Source organism: Lissotriton helveticus, chromosome 12 (assembly GCF_964261635.1).
Source record: "Lissotriton helveticus chromosome 12, aLisHel1.1, whole genome shotgun sequence".
Classification (NCBI taxonomy): domain Eukaryota; kingdom Metazoa; phylum Chordata; class Amphibia; order Caudata; family Salamandridae; genus Lissotriton; species Lissotriton helveticus.
The window spans coordinates 583086247-583109476 of NC_136073.1; the positions used below are offsets into that span (position 1 = coordinate 583086247).

General features: G+C 42.6%; 1 protein-coding gene across 1 annotated transcript in view; it reads right to left on the bottom strand.

Moving 5' to 3' along the window:
* Positions 1-23230, bottom strand: part of ADGRG5 (adhesion G protein-coupled receptor G5) — a 251096-nt gene that overhangs the window by 15386 nt on the left and 212480 nt on the right. The window contains 1 exon segment of the mRNA XM_078668837.1: positions 15300-15399. Within this exon segment, the coding sequence (XP_078524963.1) occupies positions 15300-15399 (100 nt within the window).

Genomic DNA, 23230 nt, shown 5'->3' on the forward strand with positions numbered 1-23230 from the left:
GAAGACGGCTGTAATGCCAGAAACCGGTCCTAGGAAGCTTGATTCCGGTCCAGGGAAGGCATGGCTCGGCAGTTCGGGCTGGACTGTTCCCATGAGGCGCAGGGTCAGACTAATTTGCATATGGCCATGTCTGAACTGGGGTGGCGGAGTGGGCTAAAGAACGGTGATGGATTAAACCCAGATCTGTTGACTGGGTAGGAGTGTTTGATTGGTTCAGATGCTCTGTCCATCACCACCCCCTTTTGTACCGCCCTGGTCCAGATAGGCGTCCATCTGATATGCTCAAAGCGAATATTTTGTTGTGGGCCCCACTGACAATGTTGCACTGTGGACTGTGATTCGGACTGCAGTGCTGCCCACTTCTTCCTCGTGGGTTGCCATGCAGCCCATGGTGCCTCCCTCTTTTCTTCGGGCACTGTTGCTGTATTGGTGTCGCAGGTACATCCCACGGTGCCTGCTCTCTTTCTGTGTTGGGCACGCTGCATACCTACGCGACTGCCCTTTATCTGTCAATTTGCATGATAGGAATGCCGAAGTTTTGGAACTGCGGCTTCCTATTTTCACATGTTGGGACACTATGTTCTTACCTTCCTTTCAATGGATATATATGTCTTTCTTAATTTCTTCTTGGGGCCAACTTTGCCATCCCATGAGTCCATAGTCTTCTTCCCAGAAGGCCTTGGGAAGTATGTGCTCAACCAATTAAAGATGGCGACCTTCCTATTCCGTCCACTATCCTTATCCAAGATGGTGGTTACTTACTTCCTGTTTGGTCACTTCCTGTTCCGGTTTGGTCGCTTCCTGTTATTGTATGGTCACTTCTTGTGCATGGGCATTTAAAGGACTGAATCCTTTATTTCCCTGCGTTGCAACAGTCTTTGCTCCTGCTGGTGTGCCCTCGCTCCTGTGGTATCCTGTGCTCTTGCCTGGTGTATCTGTGATTCCTGCTGGTGTACCTGGTTGCTTATTATAGTCTTCTATTCCAGTTTGGATTCCTTGCCTTCTATTTCCTCCTTACTGGTAACTTCTTTCCTTCCTTTTCATTCCTGGAGTCGCACGTCAATCAGAGATATTTCCAGACTGGGTTTTTTCCTCTTGGGACTCCTTTTGGAAGGCACGGTTTGCTTTGGCCTTTTTCCTTGTCGGCGGCACTGTGGCTACCAGTAGGGGTCGCCCTTACCTGGAACAGACCAGAACCCTCAAGAACCGAAGTAGAGAATCTCTCCAACACGCCAGAAAGGGTAAGTTATCACAGACAAACATCTTTGATGCTGCCCTAGCTACAGGTCTCAAGCGACCATTGTTCCTATTTTCAAAAAGAGCTAAAAAAAACAATCCCCACTATTATTGTCCCATTTCACTGATTTTTTCTGTTGCAAAGATTTTTCTTTTTTGATTTTACAGAGTTTTATGTACCACAAACTTGACCGGAATCGGGTAGCAGACCGCTTTACATAGCACCAGTTGCATTACATGAGGAGACGTTCATTTGTATTCATTTTTGTTAGGCACTGGGAGGTTAAGTGATTTGCCCAGAATCACAGGATGTTCAGCGTCATTGCTGAGACTCGAACCCAGTTCCCCAGATTCGAGGTCGACCGCCCTAGCGGTTAGGCCAACTCCTCTCCCCAAGATCATGGGAAAATCTTGTTGGGCCATTTCCAGTTATGGGCCAAGGAGCATAACATGCTTCTGGAACTCCAATTTGGTTTACGCTCTGGCCTAGGCACAGTTGAGCAGTCCTTGAGTCTATATTTGCTAATTGTCAAATATACTGTGGCTAAGCGTGGCAAGGTGTACTTGGCAGTTATGGGTTTGAGTTTGCTTTCAACTGTTAACAGGTCCAAACTGTGGGGTATAATGACCGATATGGGGATTGTCTTGTATATTGTTACTTTTTTCAGAGAATTTCATAATTATGTCACTGCCAGCGTAAGGTATGGCTTGGAGGGGGAACAATGCCAGCCTAGCCAGGGGCGTTACGAGGGCTGTGTCTTGGCCCTTGATTTATATAAACAGTCTGGAGGACAAGTTAGTTGAACTGAGGGTGGATTGTCCTCGTGTAGATGACCATAGCATCCCTACACTAATCTATGCAGACAGCACTGTCCTTATTGCCAGGACTGCCTGACCAATTTAGATCTTATGGTCAACCAAATTAAGACTCACATAATGATCTTTGGGGCAGGAAGAAGATAATGTATCCTTTGTAGTTAACAGAAACAAAGTTGGTACTGGCCCCACTTTTTCTTATTCAGCCATCCCCTTTGATACACACCTCTCATGGCAACCTCTGAGGACCAGTATAGCCATTGCCTTTCCTAAATCAGTGCAAGTGGCATCAATTTTGCCTGCAGACTTAGCCAGAAGCCCATAAAGGAACTTTCGATTGTTTACAAACCCAAGTGCTGTGATATTACGTCTTACGGGACAGGGGTGTGGAGCATTGGCAATCGGGGGAGGGGCTTGAAACAATTGAGAATGGCTTTATTAGTATGGTCTTAGCTTTTCCCCAAAGCACCAGCTCCTTTATATGCCACACAGAGGTGGGGATTAGATACATTAACGGTTTTATTAAAATTCAACCCCCCCTTCTTAGAATTTAGACTAAAAGTCAGACCTCGTTCAATAGGGTTGTGCTTGCAGACTTCCTGAAACTCATTCTTTGCCTGAGAATTCCTTGGATGAAGTATATTCAGAACACCTGTCGCAACTTGGGGCGGGAGGATATGTTTAGCTCTACCAGTAGTGCATCAGCCAGCTCTATTGTTACCTTGAAGAACGCGTTTCTAGAGGGATGTCTGGAGGGCAGAATGCAGAGGGCTGTAGATAAGCCAACAGTCCAGGCTTTTGTAGGGATTTGTTCCGGCATTAGCACCACACCCTACTTAATATGGGTGGGCAATAAGCATCATACATTTTTACTAGTCAGATTCAAGTTATGCACTGTGCACTTTTTAGGTGCTTTTCCGCCACAAGGTTCCTATTTTTCCCAACTACCTCTGTGTCCCTGTGATGATCAATCTCCACAAACTACTTTACATTTCATGTTCTTTTGTAAATGTTACTTGCTGTTGAGGAAGCATTATTTATTGCCCATTCTCAGGAAGGCAAATATTCACTACTGCAGAGCGGCTTTTACTTATTTGCAAACTTTGCCCACCGTTAAGATCTGTATTCTTGCTGCGGTATATATTGAACGTGCCATAAAGCAGAGGGCCACTGTTCTTATGTGATGATTTATGGACTTTTTTTTATTTGTCTGCATGTTATTTTTTTATTAATACTTTTTATTACTGCACACTGATGTGTTTCAATGCATGTTTTGTGATTGCTTTTATACTTTATGGTCTAGTCAAGATGCACCAAACACTGATGAAAAGATGATAAGGATTACATTGAGCTACTAGACAGTAAAGGGGAAATGATGGGCCACATCTTAGCGTGGCTCATCTGATCAGACACACCCCAGAAATCCATTTTGTCCATACAGACGCCCGGCGGGCACATAGTCATCCCACAAACAGAAATGAATGATACTTTTCTAGCACTCTATCAGAGTCTATATGCGATTGATCGAATAGCTCAACCTGCCCACATCGTACATTTTCCAGAAACCGTGCGGTTATCGTGGCTCACAGCGCTGCAGACAAGGGCTTTGAATGCTGAACTAGAGGCCTAGGAAATTAAACGAGCTGTAGATCAAGCCCTTGTCTGTAAAACCCTCAAAGGGGATTAGTTCCCATTGGAATTCTATACCACATATAAATCTAAATTGGCTACCCATTTACTCAGCATGTAAAAAAGAGTGCTCCAGCATGAGGAGCTGTTGGACTCGACGTGGGAGGCTATGATTGTGGTCCTACCAAAGCGAGGTTGAGACCTGCTTGAAGTGTGAACCTTTAGGCCGCTGTCTCTCATTCCTACGGAATATACGGTTCTGGGGAAGGTACTTGCAAACTGGCTAATCCCTTTACTACCAGGATTGATTCACCCGGATCAGTGCCTGTTTATCCTGGCCCGGAACACACACATTAACCTTCATAGCATGTTCCACATCATTGACCAGGTAGGTAACAGACCCAGGATCCAGTATGGGGCCTCCAATGACATTGGGAAGCCCCCAACACCCTAATGTGGCCCTATCTGTTCACAGTATTACAGCCCTTTGGGACAGGAGGGAGTAGGCTCAAGTGCATACATTTATTGTATATGCGCCTACTGGCTAGGGTGCGGACTGGAAAGGTGTTCTCGGACAGGTGGCAACTGCACAGAGGCCCCAGGCAAAAGTGCCCACTGTCTCCTGTTTTGTTTGTATTAGCATGGAACCATTAGAATGCCTGTTGCAAGCCAGGGGACATGACTGGGGGGTTGAGGTAGGCAAAAGATACCATTCGGCAGCCTGGTTATGCAGATGGTGCGCTACTATTCCGAAGAGAACCCAAAACTGCCCTACCTCGACCAGAGGGACTTTGAGGATTTTGGGGAGATCTAGAGTCTGCATGTAAATTGGGATAAGTCTTATCTGTTTCCTCTCCGCCCTCCATTAACTGTGGAATGACTCCCATTCTTAATGGGCCCCATTGGCTGGGAACCGGCTACTTTCCAATAACTGGGCGTAGAGATTTATCATGCAGATAGCAATTTATGCGAAGGTAACTTCTATAGATGTATTGCCAATGTACAGACTATGACCCCCTTTCAGCACCGCTTGCTACTGTCCCTGCTAGGGCGAGTGGCCATTTTTAAGATGAAAGCTCTCCCTAAGCTCCTGTATTTTTTCCTGTCCCCCTTAGTTTACCTCTGGAGTTTTTGGGCGCACTTAGATACACCTTCTCTGACATACTCTGGCACACGCACAGATGATGACTCTCCATGGAAAAGGCTATGACTCCCTTAGAGTGGGGCGGAATAGGCATACTCATCCCAGACATATATTTAGTGGCTGCGCACCTAATCTGGATGGCCCGATGGCTGGTGGTTGACTCAGACCCTGAATGCCAAGATATAGTGCACCTATTGGGTGACAGTGATCTACTGAGTGTCCTATACCAACTACCAGGTCCACACTTCCCATACGAGAGCACTCCGGACTATAAAGGTTTGCTGGAGCTTGTACATGAGGAAGGCGGGTATGGGGATTCACTGCTTCCCCGATATCCTTTATGGGTAACGCTGGCGCTGGCAGAGTTGTCTCGCCTACACCTACCACAGGCTTGATACGAGGCGGACATTACCACGTTCGGAGATATGTATAGTGGGGTGAGCCTCTCACATTTGCAACACTCGTAGAGGAAATGGGGTTATCAGAGGGTCAGTTCCTAACACACGATGATCTCCGGGAAGCTCTGCCTGACAACTGGGGCACAGGAGTGGGTGAACCTGTGAAGGATGAGGTATTACCCACCTTATTGATGCATGGGATAAAGCAGTGACCTGCATGCACAGGGCACTGGCCTAAACTTTTTATGCCCCCAAGACAATACTGAAACTTCTCCTAAGGTCTGTTTTGGGGGGGTGAGCTTTTAATTGGGGCTTCAAGACACAGGAAGAGGTTGTCTTTACAGTAGCCAGGTTGTAACTGCCAACTGTGTTTTGGGAACTATATGTGTCACCCTGTGCCCGCCATGCCAACTCCCTAGTTTATCTACTGAGTTAATGTTTTACTACTTTTGCACTTTACCTGTTGTATCTTATGTTTTTATTGCATTTAGTGCAGGCTTTTAATGACAAGTTTTTATCTTTACTTCTCTGTACTGACGGTTTTAGCTTATTTACCTGCGTGATTTGGATTTTTAACTGTACAAGTGTTTGTTTGTTAATCATTGTATCCCTTATCAAATTTCTTCTTTTTAAATGTCTGCTTTTATGGCTTTTAGTGGCTGAATAAAGTATCTTTTGACTTGACTTGAAACTAGGAGAAGAAATTGACTAGGGAGAGTTTAGATTAAGGAAAGGCCTCAATCTTAGAATACACCAAGACAGTGAGTAGAACCCACTGATTTAAATATACACAACTCAGTTATCCCCACTGTACATATCTGTTCCCTGTACGGCTGGCTAAGGTTTACTCTGGGATCCTGCTGCTTTGCCTGCGATGTCAAACAGCAGACGTCAACTTTTTCCATATGGAGTGGGACTGTTTATACATGCAGACCTACTGGAGGACACTACTGGATATACTGTCGGACACAAAGGGTAGACAGAACTCAGCTCCTATCAATAAGGGGTGCTTACTGGGTTGCTTCTGGAGACCAGTGAAGGCTAAACATACAAAGAGATTTTTGGTCTTATCACTACTCTTAGGTAAAAAAACCATAGCCATGAAATGGAAGGCCAGTGTGGTCCCTCCAGTTTCAAGATGTGTCCAGGACCTCATAAAGTGGTGCACTGTGGAAATCACAGCTCCGACATGCATTTACCAGCAGATGGGAAGAGGGACACCCACAACGGACAGGGACACATTACTGCTGGCACTACAGGCCAAGTCAAATGAGACGCCAACATGAATGGATATAGATATACCACACCACAACTTGGGTCTTTTATCAATGCCCTAACGCACAATGCACCATATTGTGACTTTACTGTGTCAATGCAGGGGAGGAAATGTAAATAACTGTAATGAGACCTGTTATTGGAGGCAGAAGACTTACATTATACTGAGATGCGAGCCATGTGTGTACTGTTTTTATTATGACCCCATTTATGGCTAGGAAATACAAAAGTATGTGACTGTTTGATGTTCCATTTTCCTGATACTCTAACAAGTGCTCTCACTTACATTAATATCTGCTTTCGCTAACTTCTATAATAAAGAGCTATTCAAATTTTTAAAACGTCTTCCTCGTCACAATCCTGCATTGGGCCTCAGCATAATGGCTCTCAAATTTCCTAGGTCTATCAGTTATTAATTCATCCAGACCAGTAACTTTTGTGTGCAAGACATGTGGTGCCGGTTTCATAATGTGCTCAACAGGACTAAATATCCAGTAATTCAAAAAAACCTGTACTGGATGAGCTATTAATGCTTAAAACTAGGAAACCTGAGATCACTGTATCATACCTGCAGTCAAGGCCTCTGACCATACTCTGGGCCCGATTTTGAATTTGGTGGACAGGGTATGACATTACAAGCATAACGGAGTACTCTGTCTGCCAAACCCTAAGTCCGTCTGTCTCATTTAGAGTCGGCTGGACCTTAGGTTTTCTTTCCACAGAGCCCCCATTGTAAACTTCTTCCAACAGTCCAACATAATAGTGGCCCTCCTCAGGAAGGGCATTAAACCACCTTCCCTATTTAGGGTAAACCATGAACCCTATTTAGGGTAGACAGTATAATTTATTTGATTCCTGTCTCTCACCATTGGTAAAACCTGGCTGTGAGGAACAGGGAATTACAAATATTGACCTCACACCCTGGGAGAAAACTCCCAGGGTGTAGGGGTCATTAGTTTTTTGTTTGTTAGAAACAAACAACCCTTTTAGAGTTTATTTTTAAAACAAAACATTTTTAAAAGTTTGGTGTACAACTGTCAAAACCGACAGCTACCATCCACCTGACGTTTTGTGCACCATCCACGGGGATCCAAGGGGGTTAGCTTGCCACTCGGGCCTGCTAGATTTTACAGTGCCGTGAAGTGTAACACTACTGCCGGCACTCACCGAAATGTTACGCTGCACTAGCACTAGTCCGATGGGCGGTGTCATTGTGCCAAAAACATTCTGGACTCTGGCCCTGGGTCAACAGTGGGGTCCATCCTCATGGCGTAGGCAGCTACCAGTAGCCTACTGTCATTGGTAGCTGAGCGCTACTATGCCACCAAAAGCGACTCTCATTGGTAGTAGTGTAGCGCTCAGCTACCAATGACAGTCTGACCTCAGCCCGAAGGCAGCACTGCCATTGGTAGCTGAGCACTACCAATGAGAGCCGCTTCACGATGTCCAGACTAGGAGTTGGACCAATCATGGTACGACCTGCCCTGTCCCAGCACCCAGCATAGTGCGCTATGCGCAGGCTCGCACATCAGAAAGAAGGAGAACATCAAGAGACTGGCAGAGTCTGTGTTGTGGGCTGCTGCTGGCCCTTCACTTTCTGGCTTGCCTCCTCTGGCTCATATCGCTTTGTGGGCCCCAACGAGGGGAGTGGAATGAGAGAGCAGAAACAAAATGAGGCAAAAGCATGAGAAATCACTCAGAAAAATAGGGAAGAGGAAGGAGAAAGCAGTAACAAATGGGGCAGTGGAAGGAGAGAGCAGAAAAAACGAGGCTAAAGCATGAGAAAGCACTCAGATAAATGGGGGAGAGGAAGGAGAGAGCAGAAAAAAACATGCAAACCAGGAAAAGCAGCCAGGAAAATGGGGGAGAGGAAGAAACAAGCAGTACAAATTGCGGCAAAAGCTGGAGAAAGCATTTAGAAAAATAGGGGAGAGGAAGGAGAAAACTGTGAGGAATGAGGCAAAAGCAGGAGAAAGCAGTGGGTTTATATTCTGCGCCACCATAGGGGGTTATATGATTATCTGATCTGGTGGTGTAATACCTGGTGATGTGGCATTTTATCTGGTGAATGATTATGATGCCATCCAGTGCCAAGGCAAGTGCTGTGGCGTTAAAGCTGGTGCTGTGGCAATTGTTTTGGGTGCAATCTGGTGCTGTGGGTGAAATCTAGTGCTGTGACAACTGCTGTGCATGCAGTCTGGTGCTGTGGCAAGTGAAAACTGGTACTACAGTATATATAAATATTATTGTGTGTGTGTGTGTGTTTGTGTGTGTCAGTGTGTACATATACCCACACACATACACCTTTCTTTTTAAATTTACTATTACTGCATACATGGCTGTATTTAATTAATAGTGCATTGTAGGTGAGTTATTTGATGTTCACAAATCTCATCTTACCAGTATAACTATGCATTATGCAAGGAAAGCGTGGAGAAATCTAAAGGGAGAAAATTAATGGGATTTTTCAACTCGCTACAGCTCATCTACAACTCACAGTTTATTCAACACAGCCAGCCTGGTGATTAACAGAGTATTTGATGATTCCCATTTCTTTTTAGAAATGGACATCCGCAAATCTTTTTCAAATCAAAAATTGGATGATGTAGAATCTGATATTAAGGAAGCACGAAAGGAATCTAGACATGGTGAACAGGAGGCAGAAGAACCAAGCCTAAGCAGTTCTGCAGGTCCAGTTTTACCTACAATAGAATGTAACCATGATGTTGATGCTCCTGTAAATGATATTGGATTGTATATTAATTCATCAAAAAACTAACAGATGTTTTTAAATGCAGTCTACTAATAAATAATTATAGCCCACCAGAAAAGTATGGCTTAAAGAAGGATTCAAGTGGACCACACTGTTTCTGTCTTGTGTGGATTAATCAATAATCACCATGGCTTAGCTACTCTACACAACTGAAAGGTGCAATTTGCAAGTATTGCACAGTACTTCCACAGCCAGTTCATCGTGGGACATAAGGAGCATTCACAACTATGCCTTTCACTAAATATTAAGACATCCATGTAAGTGCACTCAACCATGTTTTATCGTTTTGGCATAAAAACGCAAAAGTGGATGCAACTCACTTTTTGGCGATCAGAAAGAAACCCGAAACAAGTATTCTTTGCCAAATAGACAGCTCTGGAAAAGGCATGTTGAAGAAAATCTGAAAGAGTTGTTTCCAATTTTGTCCACGATCTTATTTTGTGGCACACATGACATTGCTTTATGTAGGTAAAAAAGTGCAAGCAGAAATGTGCAAAGTCTGTGCCAATTTCGCATTAAATCAGGAGATTGGATCCTAAGGAACCATCTTGAACATGCACCAGTTAATGCACGTTATACATCAGTTCGAGTTGAAAATTAATTGATTACATTATGTGAAGAAACATTAAGAGACGATCCAGCATCTTTAGTCAATATGTCAAATGGATTTTCAATCATTGCTGATGAAAGTGCTGACATATCGGCAAAAGAACTGATGTTACTTGGAGTACATTTTGTAGACACAAGTAGCATTGTAGCTGTCATCAGAGAATAGTTCCTTGGAGTTGCAACCTTAAAGAAAATGGATGCTACCTCAATTGCAAATATGATTAAGGATACATGTTCTGAATTTGCATTAAACATAGAAAAACTCCATGTCCAAGGATATGATGGATGCTCTACAATGGCAGGAAAGGAAGGTGACGTTAAAGCCATAATAAAGAGAAACTATCCCAAAGCTGCTTTTGCGCACTGTGCTGCATATAAACTTCATGTGGTTGTTAATGACCTAAATGCTGTTCCTGATTTACGGAATTCTATTGGCACAGTGAAAGACATCATCAAGTTTTTCTGTGCGAATCCTAAAAGAAGATCTCTTATTCCTAATGTGCCATTGCTGAGTGAAACACAATGGACAGCAAAATACAAGAGCATTAGAATTTTTAGCTCAAACTTTGAAGAGATGTTTAAGCAATTAAGCTTACTGGTTACTACAGCATCAGGGAAAACACGTCAGGATGCATATCAAATGCATTGTTCTTCAAGCACAGTGAGCTTTCTCTTTTGCTTGTCCATAATTTTAAATTACTCATCAGGATCGGAATCTGTAAGCCCGGATCTCCAAGGTGTTCAGCTTGATATTCTCAAGGTGTGTAATCACATGCAAGACCTTCTGACTGTGTTCTGTGATCACAGACAAATATCAGAAAAGCAATTTAAGGACAATTTTTCAAATGTTCCAACAATGGCAGAAAAATTGAACATCAAACTTTTGGTTCCCAGACAGTGTGGTTGGCAAGTATTTTGTTCTAATTTTGGTTCCTCATATGTGGAAGAATATTATTGCCAGTCTATTTATGTGCCATACATGGATTCTATCCTTGCATCATTAGAAAGCTAGTTTGGCAATGAAAACAAGAACAATTTGAGTCTGTTCTCACTTTACCCAAAACAAATGGCAAAAATGACACTTGAGCGATACAAATGCCACATTGCAAACATCAGAGAAATTTACGACACTGAAAACCTGGAAGCCAAAGCAGTCACATGGTTTGAGATCTGGACAAACGAAGGATGAGAAGTTTGATAATGGATTTCTGGATTTGCTAAACCACACAGATTTATTTCCATCAGTCCAGCAAGCAATTCACATTGCTCTCCCATTACCAGTGACACTTGTACAATGGAAAGATCTTTCAGCACAATGAGAAGGGTGAAAACCTGGTTGAGGTCGACAATGGCAGATGATCGCTCATCAGGTTTATGCATGATGAGCAGCCATCAAGCAAAAATTGATGAAAACAAACAACAGCTGATTGAAAAAGTAATTGATACATTTGCACAAGACTACAGACATTTACAGTTCCTTTTTTGAGATCACTTAACAGTGAAAAAAAACTGTATAAAACTACTCATTGAACAATTGTATTGTTAAATTTCAGCAAGAGTGTAGATGTTTGCAGTTCCTAACCAGAAACATTTATCCAGGTTAAGCTTATATGTTTTATTTTCCAAATTGGATGAGAACATTTGTTATTTTATTTAAGTGAATATATTTTATTTTATTTATTTTAATATATTTAGGTTAATCAATTTTCAAAATAAATACATTTGTCATATTTTAACTGTCATTCGTTTGTGCACGTTAACACCAAATGCTGATTCTACATGTTTTTTCAATAAATCAGTTATAGTGCCTTGAACATGTGTGAATGAATAATAATAATCCATATTTGTACAGGGCAAACATATCACCCCTTACGGTTTCAAGGCGCTGGGGGCCGTCGGGGATATTAAGTGACCTATTGCCCAGAGTCACATGGTGCTGAGCTGAGCTGCCTCCGGGGATCGAACTGTGAGCCCAGCGCTCCAGAGTCAGCCGTTCTGGCCACTGCACCATAAGGTGGTGCATTCAATAGTGGTCACATAAAACAGATTAGAAATTGCTAATCAGACAATGACAGCTTGATGCTTCTATCAAACTTTTGCATCAGGTTTCCTGACCCTTTGCATGCCTGCGCTTTTTTACATTTGGCTAGGAGCTGCTACTGCCAGCAGCTCTGCTTTTTTCTTTGCCAAAAGCTAGAAGGTGTGATATCGACCAGAGGCTACAAAAGAAAGAGATGGCTGTGGCACAGCAAACCTAAGGTATAAGGGAACATATGCGGCCTGCTTCCTGCGCCCCATGGCTCCTCCTGCCCACCAGTGTTTCTTGTGACCCACCTGACACACATTATGTCGGAGGATGGATGATGTTAAAAGTCTGCCCCCCTTGTGACTGTGGTTCCTTTAAAAGTGCAGAGATGACTGCTGAGCTGGCGGTCATCTCTGAATTTGACAGATCGTAGTGCGTCAGGATGGTGGGGGTAATGTCCTCCGCCACCCTGACGAACAGACTACTGTCTGTCACATTATAAATTAGGCCCTTAGTTTGAGTTTGCTATTGTCCAGGAGAAGGTATGGGCCTAGTTGTAGCCGAACGGGGTAAAATATATGACTTCTCTGCAGCTCCATGGGAAGATTTCACTTTTTGGGAGTAAGGGAGTTAAGAGTTTCCAGGGTGGGGTTGCACTCTTATAGAACAGCCGTGAGAAAGAATTTAATAAAGATTACTGGTATGTTCTTGCACTATTAATCACTGCCTACTTACAGCACACACAGCTTTATTTACTACACAGCATTGTGCTGATGTACTCAAAAGATGCAAGTGATTCTGAGCACTAAAACAATACTGAGATTAAAGTTTTGTTTAATTGTCTGTGGATCTCTGTCTAGAGCAAATACAAATCTACTCAGTCATGTTACTGTAGAAAATAGGTGAAGGGGTGTATGCTGAATCCAGCAGCCTCCAATGACTGCTTGGTTTAATTTTTGCACCATGCTTGGTTGAAGCCATTTTTCCCACGAGTTTCAACAGTGTGACAGTTTGGAAATTGGATAGCAGTGGGTTGCTGTGCATAGACTGTTATCAACAATTCTTTACATTGGTGCCCACTCTACATACTCTGCGGGTTTCAGCAAATTTGGAAAGTAGCTGCCAGCCAACCCCTATTCTTACGTATGAGAGAGCACATCACTCCTGCGCTTCAAGCTCTCCATTGGTTTGCTTATGGCAAGGTATATACAATTTAAGGTCCTCTGCATCCACACAAGGTGATTCAAAGCAGATCTTTCTTCAATGCAAACTGCAAGCACACTTCCAAACTAGAGTACTCAACTCCAGAATGTCTCAGCTGATGGTCCTTCATTCCTTGACAGCATTGCGCACAAGCGGACTACTCTCATTCACATGCCATTACCGGGAAAGCTCAGTCTTAGCAAATAGGTACGTATGTGTAAGTGGTGCCTCTATCCCTAAAATAGTTTCCTGCATTGCATCTACGCATAAGAGTTGCTAGAAGCTTGCTTCATAAGTTTGGAGTGCATCTCTATACCTTCAACATAATTCCCAACATTCTGCCCACGGGCTGCTCTATAAACACATTATCTACCTTCCATTCATAATAAACGTGGTCACTGTTCACTCGACCATCACCAATCTACTCTGGGTCCTCAAGGGATATGAAGACCATATAAATGATACAATACAGCACAGCATGAAAAGTAAGTATATGTGTGTTTTCTCTGTAAGACTGCATTGCATTTGAATTATCTCTGCTGTGATTGGATCCCCTGCCTCCCCCACCCACTAACTTGCAAATGAAGATCCAATAACTTGATACATCACTCCAGATGTGGCCTCCAGGACTGGATATATTTCACCAGGATTAGCCTTCAGAACTGAACACAAGATTTAGAGATTAGGCCCATAACACTGGACGCGCTGTAGAGAGAGGTGGTCCCCAGATACAATATTCTAGAGGTGGCTACCAGTGACAAAATAAAAATACCAGATATGGCCTCAAGACAGGGATATAAAGTACTAGGCGTGGCCTCTAAAATTAGAAGCCAGGGCCAGGCATTTAGAACTAAACTAAATAGTACAGATGGGGCCTAAAGCCCTTCACACAATACACCATGGACCCCTTCAGAAACTATACAACAACCTGATGTGGACTCCTGAACTGGACGCACTGCGCCAAGTGTGGCCTCTGAAGGTGGTAACAAGAGTCCAGGTAAAGTCCTGAGAACTACCCAATGTTCCACATAAGCAGTTCTGAATTAGAAACTCTGCTCTAGGTGTGGCCTTTCCAGTAATCTGTGCATAAAGTTGAAAGAGGAATTGTCTTTTCTTTTGGCTTTACTACCTCTTTCTCTGCCTTCAAACTTTGATTTCACTCTCTATGCGGCCTTGTCATATATTGTTTACCTATTCGAAGGTATCCAGTTTTAGAACTCAAAGATACTCTAGGAGCAGAGAAGCAGCACTGGTCTTTCTTATGCTAACTCTTCGGTTTACAAGGTAAGCTTCCATGTCTGCGCTTGTGCTTTAGATGTGAAGGAAGCTTGCACTGTGCTGCAAGTATTGCACAGTATCTCTGTGTGTGAGACAATATGTACCATGGCTACCCTTTTTGTACCCGTGCTGTTTGTTAGTGAAGCTTTGAAACATGTTTTATGTAAAAGACATATCAATGGTCTTTGTCAATGCTTGTTTTCACTTGAGGGAGATGCTACACACAGTATTGAATGAATGAATCCAGTCCAGTGTTGCTATTAAGTCCAAACCTCTCTAATGGCCACATATGATTTACTGCTGCAGTCAGTGTTTGTATTGCTACATCGTGAATCATCTTTGTTAAATTATGAGGACACACATCAAAGGAACAATGAAGGTTGTGCTTACACAACTGGAGCAACAAAGCATTGGACTACTTGTGGGAAAGTACCAGGTCCTGTTTGAGCTACAACTGTGTATTTTAAAAGTTTCTTGCAACAGTGCCACTTACTGTCAGGCATCAGATGGTCAATGAACAAGTGATAACCTCAAAGCATCCTTCTGACATGGGCTGCAGTGCACAATACCCCCTGTTTCTACGCATCAAAGCACGCACCGAGGTGGTCATTATGCACAATATTGAAACATTGACAACATTGGCTCAAAGCAAAGACAACACACTTCCAACCATTCACCCACACAGTGCAACCTGCTATCTGTGTGAATAAGTTCTTCAGTGCCCCACATAAGGGTAGTAAGTGCTTTGCAAATGTTACATTGTAATACAATACAGGCAACTTCTGAGTCATCTTTTAACCAAGTTGCACTGAGACACAATTCCTCCATTGCTTTTGCAGGAAATCCAATGCCGAGAACACAGTTTTTGTATTTAGTGAAGCAAAGGGTAGCATACTTCCTGTTCATACTTACATTGTTCTGTTCTGGTAGCCCTGGTCCGTGACGATTGTGAGTGGTCCATAAACTTCTTTCTGAATTATTGTGATGAGAATCACTGTGAGAATAGGAAGGCCTGTTGGTGAGAAGAGTGAGGATAGCACCAGGGGTGCAGGGAGATGAGATTATCCAAAAAGACAAGTGTCACCGAGTGAGACAGGAAGAGAGATAAAAATAAAGATATTAGATTAATTCAGAAGAGATAGAAGTTCAAACTGACAAGTATATAATATTCAGATACTGAGAACATATAAGCTGGGTGAAAGAACAGAGCAGTAGAAAATATGCCCTTCACCGGTGTTTTCTGTGTAGGCTCACCTACCCTGGAGATAAATGAGCATGCATGTGGGTGTCTGAAGTCTACAGCAGGTGCTTTGTCTGCTGAACACTAAGCAGTTCACATGTTGGGTGGGCTGTGAAGAAGCAAACAATGTTCTCCCTAGAGTAAAAGAGAGTAATGCATATCAGGGTTATGCTGTAGTATTAGCGGCTGACTGCACAACATGAGGGTGCATGAGTAGAACTCTCCAGTCTGTTAGCTGAGTTGTGAGCCGCTCTCCGATGCCAACTCTGTGGGCCTCTGCCCTGCTATACCGGAAAAGGTGGCAGAAAACTGCCATTGCCCCTGAAGTGTGGGATAGCACTGCTATTCCACAGGCCCCAGCCTGACTGGAACGCGTAGCAGATTGGTCAACGGCAATATATTATGGTCTTGACCAGGTTGTGGCCAATGTACTAGCCGTAGACAGAGAAAGAACTCTGAAGCAATTAGAGTCCAGGTATCTCAAAGATTTAGAATAAATAAAAGCAAGATGGTCTGAATGTGAATGAGGAACTAACAGTACACTTACCAATGTAATAAAAGTATATTACTTAAAATCTTTGACAGCCTGTAGGTATGAGGTCATTATGTTAAGAGCGCTCTCATATATTTTTCTTTTTAACTCCTTCGCTGCGGCGGCAATTCCGCCACAGCGCTAGGGGGGATGGGGGGTCGCGCGGCGCTCCCATGCTCGTGACGGAACCGCTCCGTCACGAGCCTCGGGCGCGCTGTGCTTTTGACGGAGCAGTTCCATCACGGCCCCGCCCGACCAATAGAACGTGCCGCGCAGGCGCGAAATCAGCGCCGAGCGGGCAGTGATGGAACCGCTCCGTCGCCAGCACAGCGCGACCGAGGTTGGTGACGGAGCGGTTCCGTCACCAGCATGGAAGGGGTTAAAAGCAGTTTTCCAGACAACTCTTGAACTTGATAATTGACTGAAGAAAGATGATAATATAGACATTGACCGTGATATAGTAGTTACCCCACTTGGGCTTGATGATGTGGAAGAATAATCACTTTTTCATACAGCAGAATGGCTAAAATTTATTAAAAAAGGCACTGTGAACATTTCTTTTCAAAAACCCTATGATGTGGGAAGGTAAAAAATAACACATTGTGCTTTTTTTAAATATAACTTTTAACCATGCTGCACAGCAGCCACACTGCTCAACAACAAGTCCCAAAGACATTTGCAAAGCCAATAGCTCTCACATAGTTGAGACCTATTGGCGTTGCCAATGCTTTTTTATGAAAGCACACAGACTGTTGTATTTTAGAAAGGGTGAAAACGCTAAGGCAAGAGCAGGGGCAATTATCACATACTCTGAACAGTGGTGAGAAATGAAAAGCAGCTCATTCACTTGATTGAAATATATCCTTAGAGGCAGACCTGCATCAGCAGAGATGATCTGTTCACTTAATCGGTTTTCTGCACACCAAATCTATTTTTTAGGCAAGACATTTGCTACAAGACACGAAATGCAGAACCAAAAAAGACCAGTGAGGCCTACTTGTATATATGTTCCCTGAGTTCTCTGTGTGCAGAGAGCATGACTAGAAAACAAATCTTCCCGAGCTGGAGACGGGCTTTGTTCCTTACTGAAATCTGTACATAAACATTCAGCAATTTGGAATAATCAGCCATCATGAGACTTTTCTTTCATGATGTGGAGAATTAAAATAGGAACAAAGACGTAATCTGGTTGCTAGGGGCAGTGTTAAGTTAAAATAAGTTGCTGGCAGATTTGACATTAAACGTTGTCCTCACATTCTTTGCCATTGGAATGTGTGATTGTTTAAACATTAAGCTTCTCCGGTGGATCTTGGCCCTAGATAAGGACAGGGTATATATTGCGGTGCCTCAACAACTAATGCAGAGAAGAGCCTGACAGGACTGAAAGCCCACTCAGAGCAGAATGCCATTATCCTTTGCTGGACTGTTCCCATGAGGCACAGGGTCAAGGCTGATTTGCATATGGCCATGTCTGACCTGGGGTGGTGTGGAGTCCAAAAAAAATGATGGATTTAGGCCCAGATCTCTGTACAGGGGTGAATGTATGACATTGTTCTGCACTCTGTCCATCAATTGTTGTTTTTGCAATTATCCTAATGTAGCAGCTCGTCCTGAAATCTGGAGTTGTAAATCACACACAGCTGATTACCTGAGACCCCCACCATGGACAGTATTGTCATCAATTATGTAATTTCAGATGTTGCAGTGCATGACAAGGGTACTAGTTATAGTTAATTTAGGGCATGAGTTATAGTTATCTGAGATGACTATAACACATGAATTTCAGTGGTTTATTAACTTAAAATAGTATGTTTTAACTGACGTGTTCACCTAATTGTAACATCCTGTTAACCTTTGTTTTTAGGTCTCAGCTATACAGCACATGCACTGTCTAGAAGAGACATGTTGTATATACTTTGTGGGCTTCAGCCTGCCCATAGGCTTCCCATTTGCTGTCTCCATTGTTGCTCTAATAATCTTTCACCCCATCCATAGCAGGAATTTGTCATGCCTCTTCCTGTGTTTAGCCCTCCCCGAGAGCATGTACAAATTGTACTGTCCCTCCACTGGTTCAATTTTAGGATCTGTTCAGCAACTACTTTTTTCTTTGCTAAAGAGCACTTAACACGAGCGCTCGTGCTTATACTCACTGTCCCAAGCTCCTCTGTAAACAGGTCTGTAAATCTTGTTCTTATCTCATCACATTTACTGTGCATTCAAAGACCGAGGTCAAATGCCAGACGCTGTTTTCCGAGGTCGGCTGTTTAACTATTTTACACATGATTGGTGTACGCCAACACTCAGGTCCGGCATCAGAATGATATACTTGTAATTGTGCGTGCTCATAATTGGCTTTCGAAACACGAAGCTAAATCACACTTCTATCACTTCAATTTAAAATTTATATTTGGGTGCTTGTTTACAAACAAAATCAAGTGATGCAAGGCATTTGTTTAAGCGCATGTTGTAGAAGTAATTCACACGCATTCTACACGTGAATGGTGTATGTCAACACTCAGGTGTAGCATCGGTATGAGATACTGGAAATTCTGAGTGCCCAAGATTGGATTTTAAAACATGTGGCTAAATAGCCATGCTATCACTTCAATGTAACCGCTTTGCTGCCACCGGAATTCCCCTGCTGTGCGGGAGAATTCCACACGTGCGTGGTTCGGACAACCCCTAGCCATCCTCCGCACACTCCCACCGTGACGTCAGACGGCCGGGAGCCATCCAACGCACGGTAGCGGTTAAAAACTTTATTTGGGTATGTGTTAACAAACAAAACCAAGTGATGCAAAGTCTTTGCTAAAGTGCATGTTGTAAAAGAAATTTACACACATTCATAATTAAATGTAATGTTGCACCGGCAAATCAAAGTTAAATACATTTAAGATACTGCGTTTATTTTTTATTTTAATATGCCGGTGCAATATTGCTTTAAATTCTGAGATCATGTAACATATGCTTGAACAAAGGCTTTTAGTCGTTTCTGTAAACAGGCCTGAAAATCTTGTTCTTATCTCGTCACATTTGCTGTGCATTCAAAGACCAAGGTTAAGGGAGAGTAGCTGACCTAACGCTAGGGCGGTCGTCCTCGAATCTGGGGAACTAGGTTTGAGTCTCAGCAATGACGCTGAACATCTTGTGATTCTGGGCAAATCACTTAATCTCCCCGTGCCTAACAAAAATGAATGTGTCCTCATGTAATGCAACTGGTGTTATGTAAAGCGCTCTGATACCCGATTCGGGTCAAGTTCATGCTATATAAAACTGTAAAATAAAAATAAAACTTTTAAATGGCAGACACTGTTTTCCAAGGGCACCTGTTTAGCTATTTTATATATGACTAGCTTACCCGTTGCCCGTTGCTGCAATCTCCTTAGAAAGGAAATTCAAGGAAACTCGTTATGATAACATTCAATTTACATTGTGTCATTTCTTTTGAAACATATTCATTTTAATATGGAAAACATTTGAAAGTGTTGTTTTAATTCTATTTATTTATTCGAGTGCTTGTGGATACACGATTTTTTGTTTTTCCGTCTTGTGCGTACATCAGTATTCGAAAGATTATGAGGGCCCTGGGGGGGCCGATATTTAAAACATTTTTATGCCAGAAACCTTTGCGGAAGTGTACTCAACACAACTTCCCAAAGTTTCATGGCGATCGGATGAATGGTGTTTTAATTCTATTTATTTATTCGAGTGCTTGTGAATACGCGATTTGTTGTTTTTCCGTCTGGTGCATACATCAGTATTCGAAAGATTATGAGGGCCCTGGGGGGCCGATATTTAAAAAAATATTATGCCAGCAACCTTTGCGGGAGCGTACTCAACAACTTCCGAAAGTTTCATGGCGGTCGGATGAATGCTGTAGTAATGCATAAAGGACAAACAGACAGACAGACAGACATACGTTCGTTTTTATATATATAGATTGGTGTACATCAACACTCAGATACGGCATCGGTATGACATACTTCTAACTTTGAGTGCCCGTGATTGACTTCAAAACTTGTGGCAAAATCACACTATCTTTTAATGTAAAGACTTTATTTGGGTGCATGTTTACACACAAATCAAGTGATGCAAAGCCTTTATTAAGCAAATGTTGTAAAAGTATTTCACACACATTCATAATTAAATGTAATGTTGCACCGTCAAATCAAAGGTAAATCTTTCAACATACTGCGTTTATTTGGTATTTTGATTTGCCAGTAAAACATTACTTTTAATTCTGATTTAATTGCAAAACATACGCTTAAACAATTGCTTTTAATCACATGCTTTTCTTTGTAAATAGATACCTAAATAAACTCTTTCCATTGCAGTGATAGAAGGGTGATTTAAGAGTGTGTTTTGAGCAGAATCACAATTAAAAATGTTTCACCAGCAAATCAGGGTACAAATAAATGCAATGATTTGCCAGTGAAACATTACTGTTAATTCTGATTTACTTTCAAAATACTCACTTAAAAAAGGCTTTACATTGGTTTCACATTACGGATTTCAGACATGCACTCACATAAAGCCTCTATGAAATACATAGAAGTGCTAGTTTATATTTAAATCTCCCCTTGAAGTATTATTTTATCATGCCTGTGCACTTGATTTTTAATTGTCACATCCATCAAATTAAAGGCTGACATCGCGTGGAAGCAACAGTGACTATGTTGTATTTATCAACCTACATTTCCTTTTATACCTTTTATTGATCTCTTTCACGTGACGGAACAAGAAATATATAGTGGAAAAGAACATACTTGGTAGGAACATATACATTGTTTCATGCATCATGCACGCAGGTAGACCACAATAACAAAAAACAATTGCTTACATTATGCCTTCTAATCTAAATACCAATGTTATTACACTATGCCATTTTGATTGGAGAAATGCTGTGGAGATGTTGCTTCTCTATGATGATGCATGTCTGCAGAGCTCCTTTAAGTGCTCCGGCCCTTGGAAGGGCAAGAGCACAATACACACTCTGCTTGTGAGATTGTGAGGAGGGCAGGCCTTACCTGGCACCGAGTGCGCATGACTGCCAGTATGTGCCAATAGCACTGAAAAAATGGGAAACATCCTTTACCCAACATGCATTACTCTGCATGCCATTACCTCACATTTTTTACTCCGCAAAATCTTCTACAACGCAGGGCTTTACATTGCAAACTATTAATTTCAGCTATTGAATGTCTATCAGTCTTTCAATAGCTGAAATTTGACACTTACTCCAGATGTGTCTCAGCCACAGCCAATAACAATATATTTCTTCACTGACCCAAAAAGACAAATGCTTTAAAAATGCAAACACTCCTTCCCTCTTTCTCCATTGATAACAGAGTGCTATCATGAGCCACAAACGTCTGTGAATCAGAGAAGTAACGTCTACCGTTTTGGGTAGTGTGCAGCTCTCCATTCCACCTGAGGTAGATGATTTACACCCACTTGAGCTGAATCACTACCACTATAGCATTCAACACTGCTCACTCGACCAAATGCTGCATGCATTCAACACAGATAACTGAGACCACTATATTTCATCAATTTGTGGAAAATGCACCTGCCATCAATTTTAACTGACAGTAGAAAACACACTCAACAAACTTCTCTCAAACAAGCCACATTCAACCATGATAACAAAGGCATGCACTCTAGCCAAAAGAGGAACATGTGTTACTCAAACCAGTTAGACTGAGGCTTCTGAAATGAACCCAACTACAGAGGAAGCCTGTCACCTGACCCTGTCAACAACGGCACATGCGCCTCAGCACCCACCAAAGGGGAGCCCAAATACACAACATGCCCATCAGTCATACTGACCAAAAAGGGACACCTATTTCTCATACCGACACACAGGAGATGCCTGTCAATCAGCCCATCCAACAGGGGACAAAGGTCACTGTTCTGATCAACATAAACATCAACTGTTAGAAGTTAACAGCCTGGTGTACGAAGTCAATTAGCGGTCGCAAAGACTGTGATTTGCCAAATCATAGGGTTTGCAACCGCTTAATGGCTTTTACTAATGTACTAAACCCATTTTGCAATTCAGTAACTGGTTACTGTATTGCAAAATGGGTTTAGAAATGCATTACCAATCAAAGTTTCAAAGGGGCGTGCTTAATGTGTCCCATCCAAATTCCCATTCGCAATGCTATGTATCAATGGTTTATGACTGTAGTTTTGGTCGCAAACCAATGATAGGTGACCTGCTCCTCAAAAGATGTGGTAATCCATTTGCAAAGGGGAAGGGGTCCATGTGGGTCCCTTTCCCTGTGTGAAGGTAAATAAAACGTTTGTTTGGGAGTGGGCAGTGCCAACTCATATATTTTTCTTAACCGCTTCTCTGCAGCGCGAATTCCGCCACTGTGCTGGGACATTCCAATCCAGGGAGTGGCTCGGACTGCGCACATGCCCACCGTGACACATGACGGCCGGGGGCCATCATGAGCACAGAAGAGTTCAAATACATACCTGTTTCCTTTAAGGAAAACGGTCTGCATTTAAAGCAACATGTTTTTTATTTAGATTTAATAACAGACACATTGGTCTGCTGACCCCAGCAGGCCTTCATCCCTGTGATGGAATCCAATCAGTGTAAGTCAAATTTTTGACCGGCTTCAAGAATATTGAGGTAGGTCAAATTGCGACACACTTCAAATGATGATTTAGCAAACACTCCTATGAGTACATAGGTCAGTTTACAAAATCAGAATTGACTCGCAAGAAGTTGGTGCGCAATTTGCTCATGCTTTTTGTGAATCAATTCTTAGTACATCTGGCCCTAAATTTGTTACCAGTCCGGGCTGACCGCAGGCTTATTCACCTCTGGGAGCAGTCACTTATCCCAGCTGACAGACATTACTTGAGAGCTGTATCTCACCAAGAAGCTGCACCTTACCCCAAAAAGAGATTAGATGACTGCCATTTCACCATCAAAAGCATAAACTTGCCTCTCTGTGGGTGACAAACAGAGGCTACTCCCGCATTAAGCAGTTTCAACCGCACACTAAACACATGATAAAACTGTCTTCTAGAGGATGGTACGGGGTAGTAATCTTT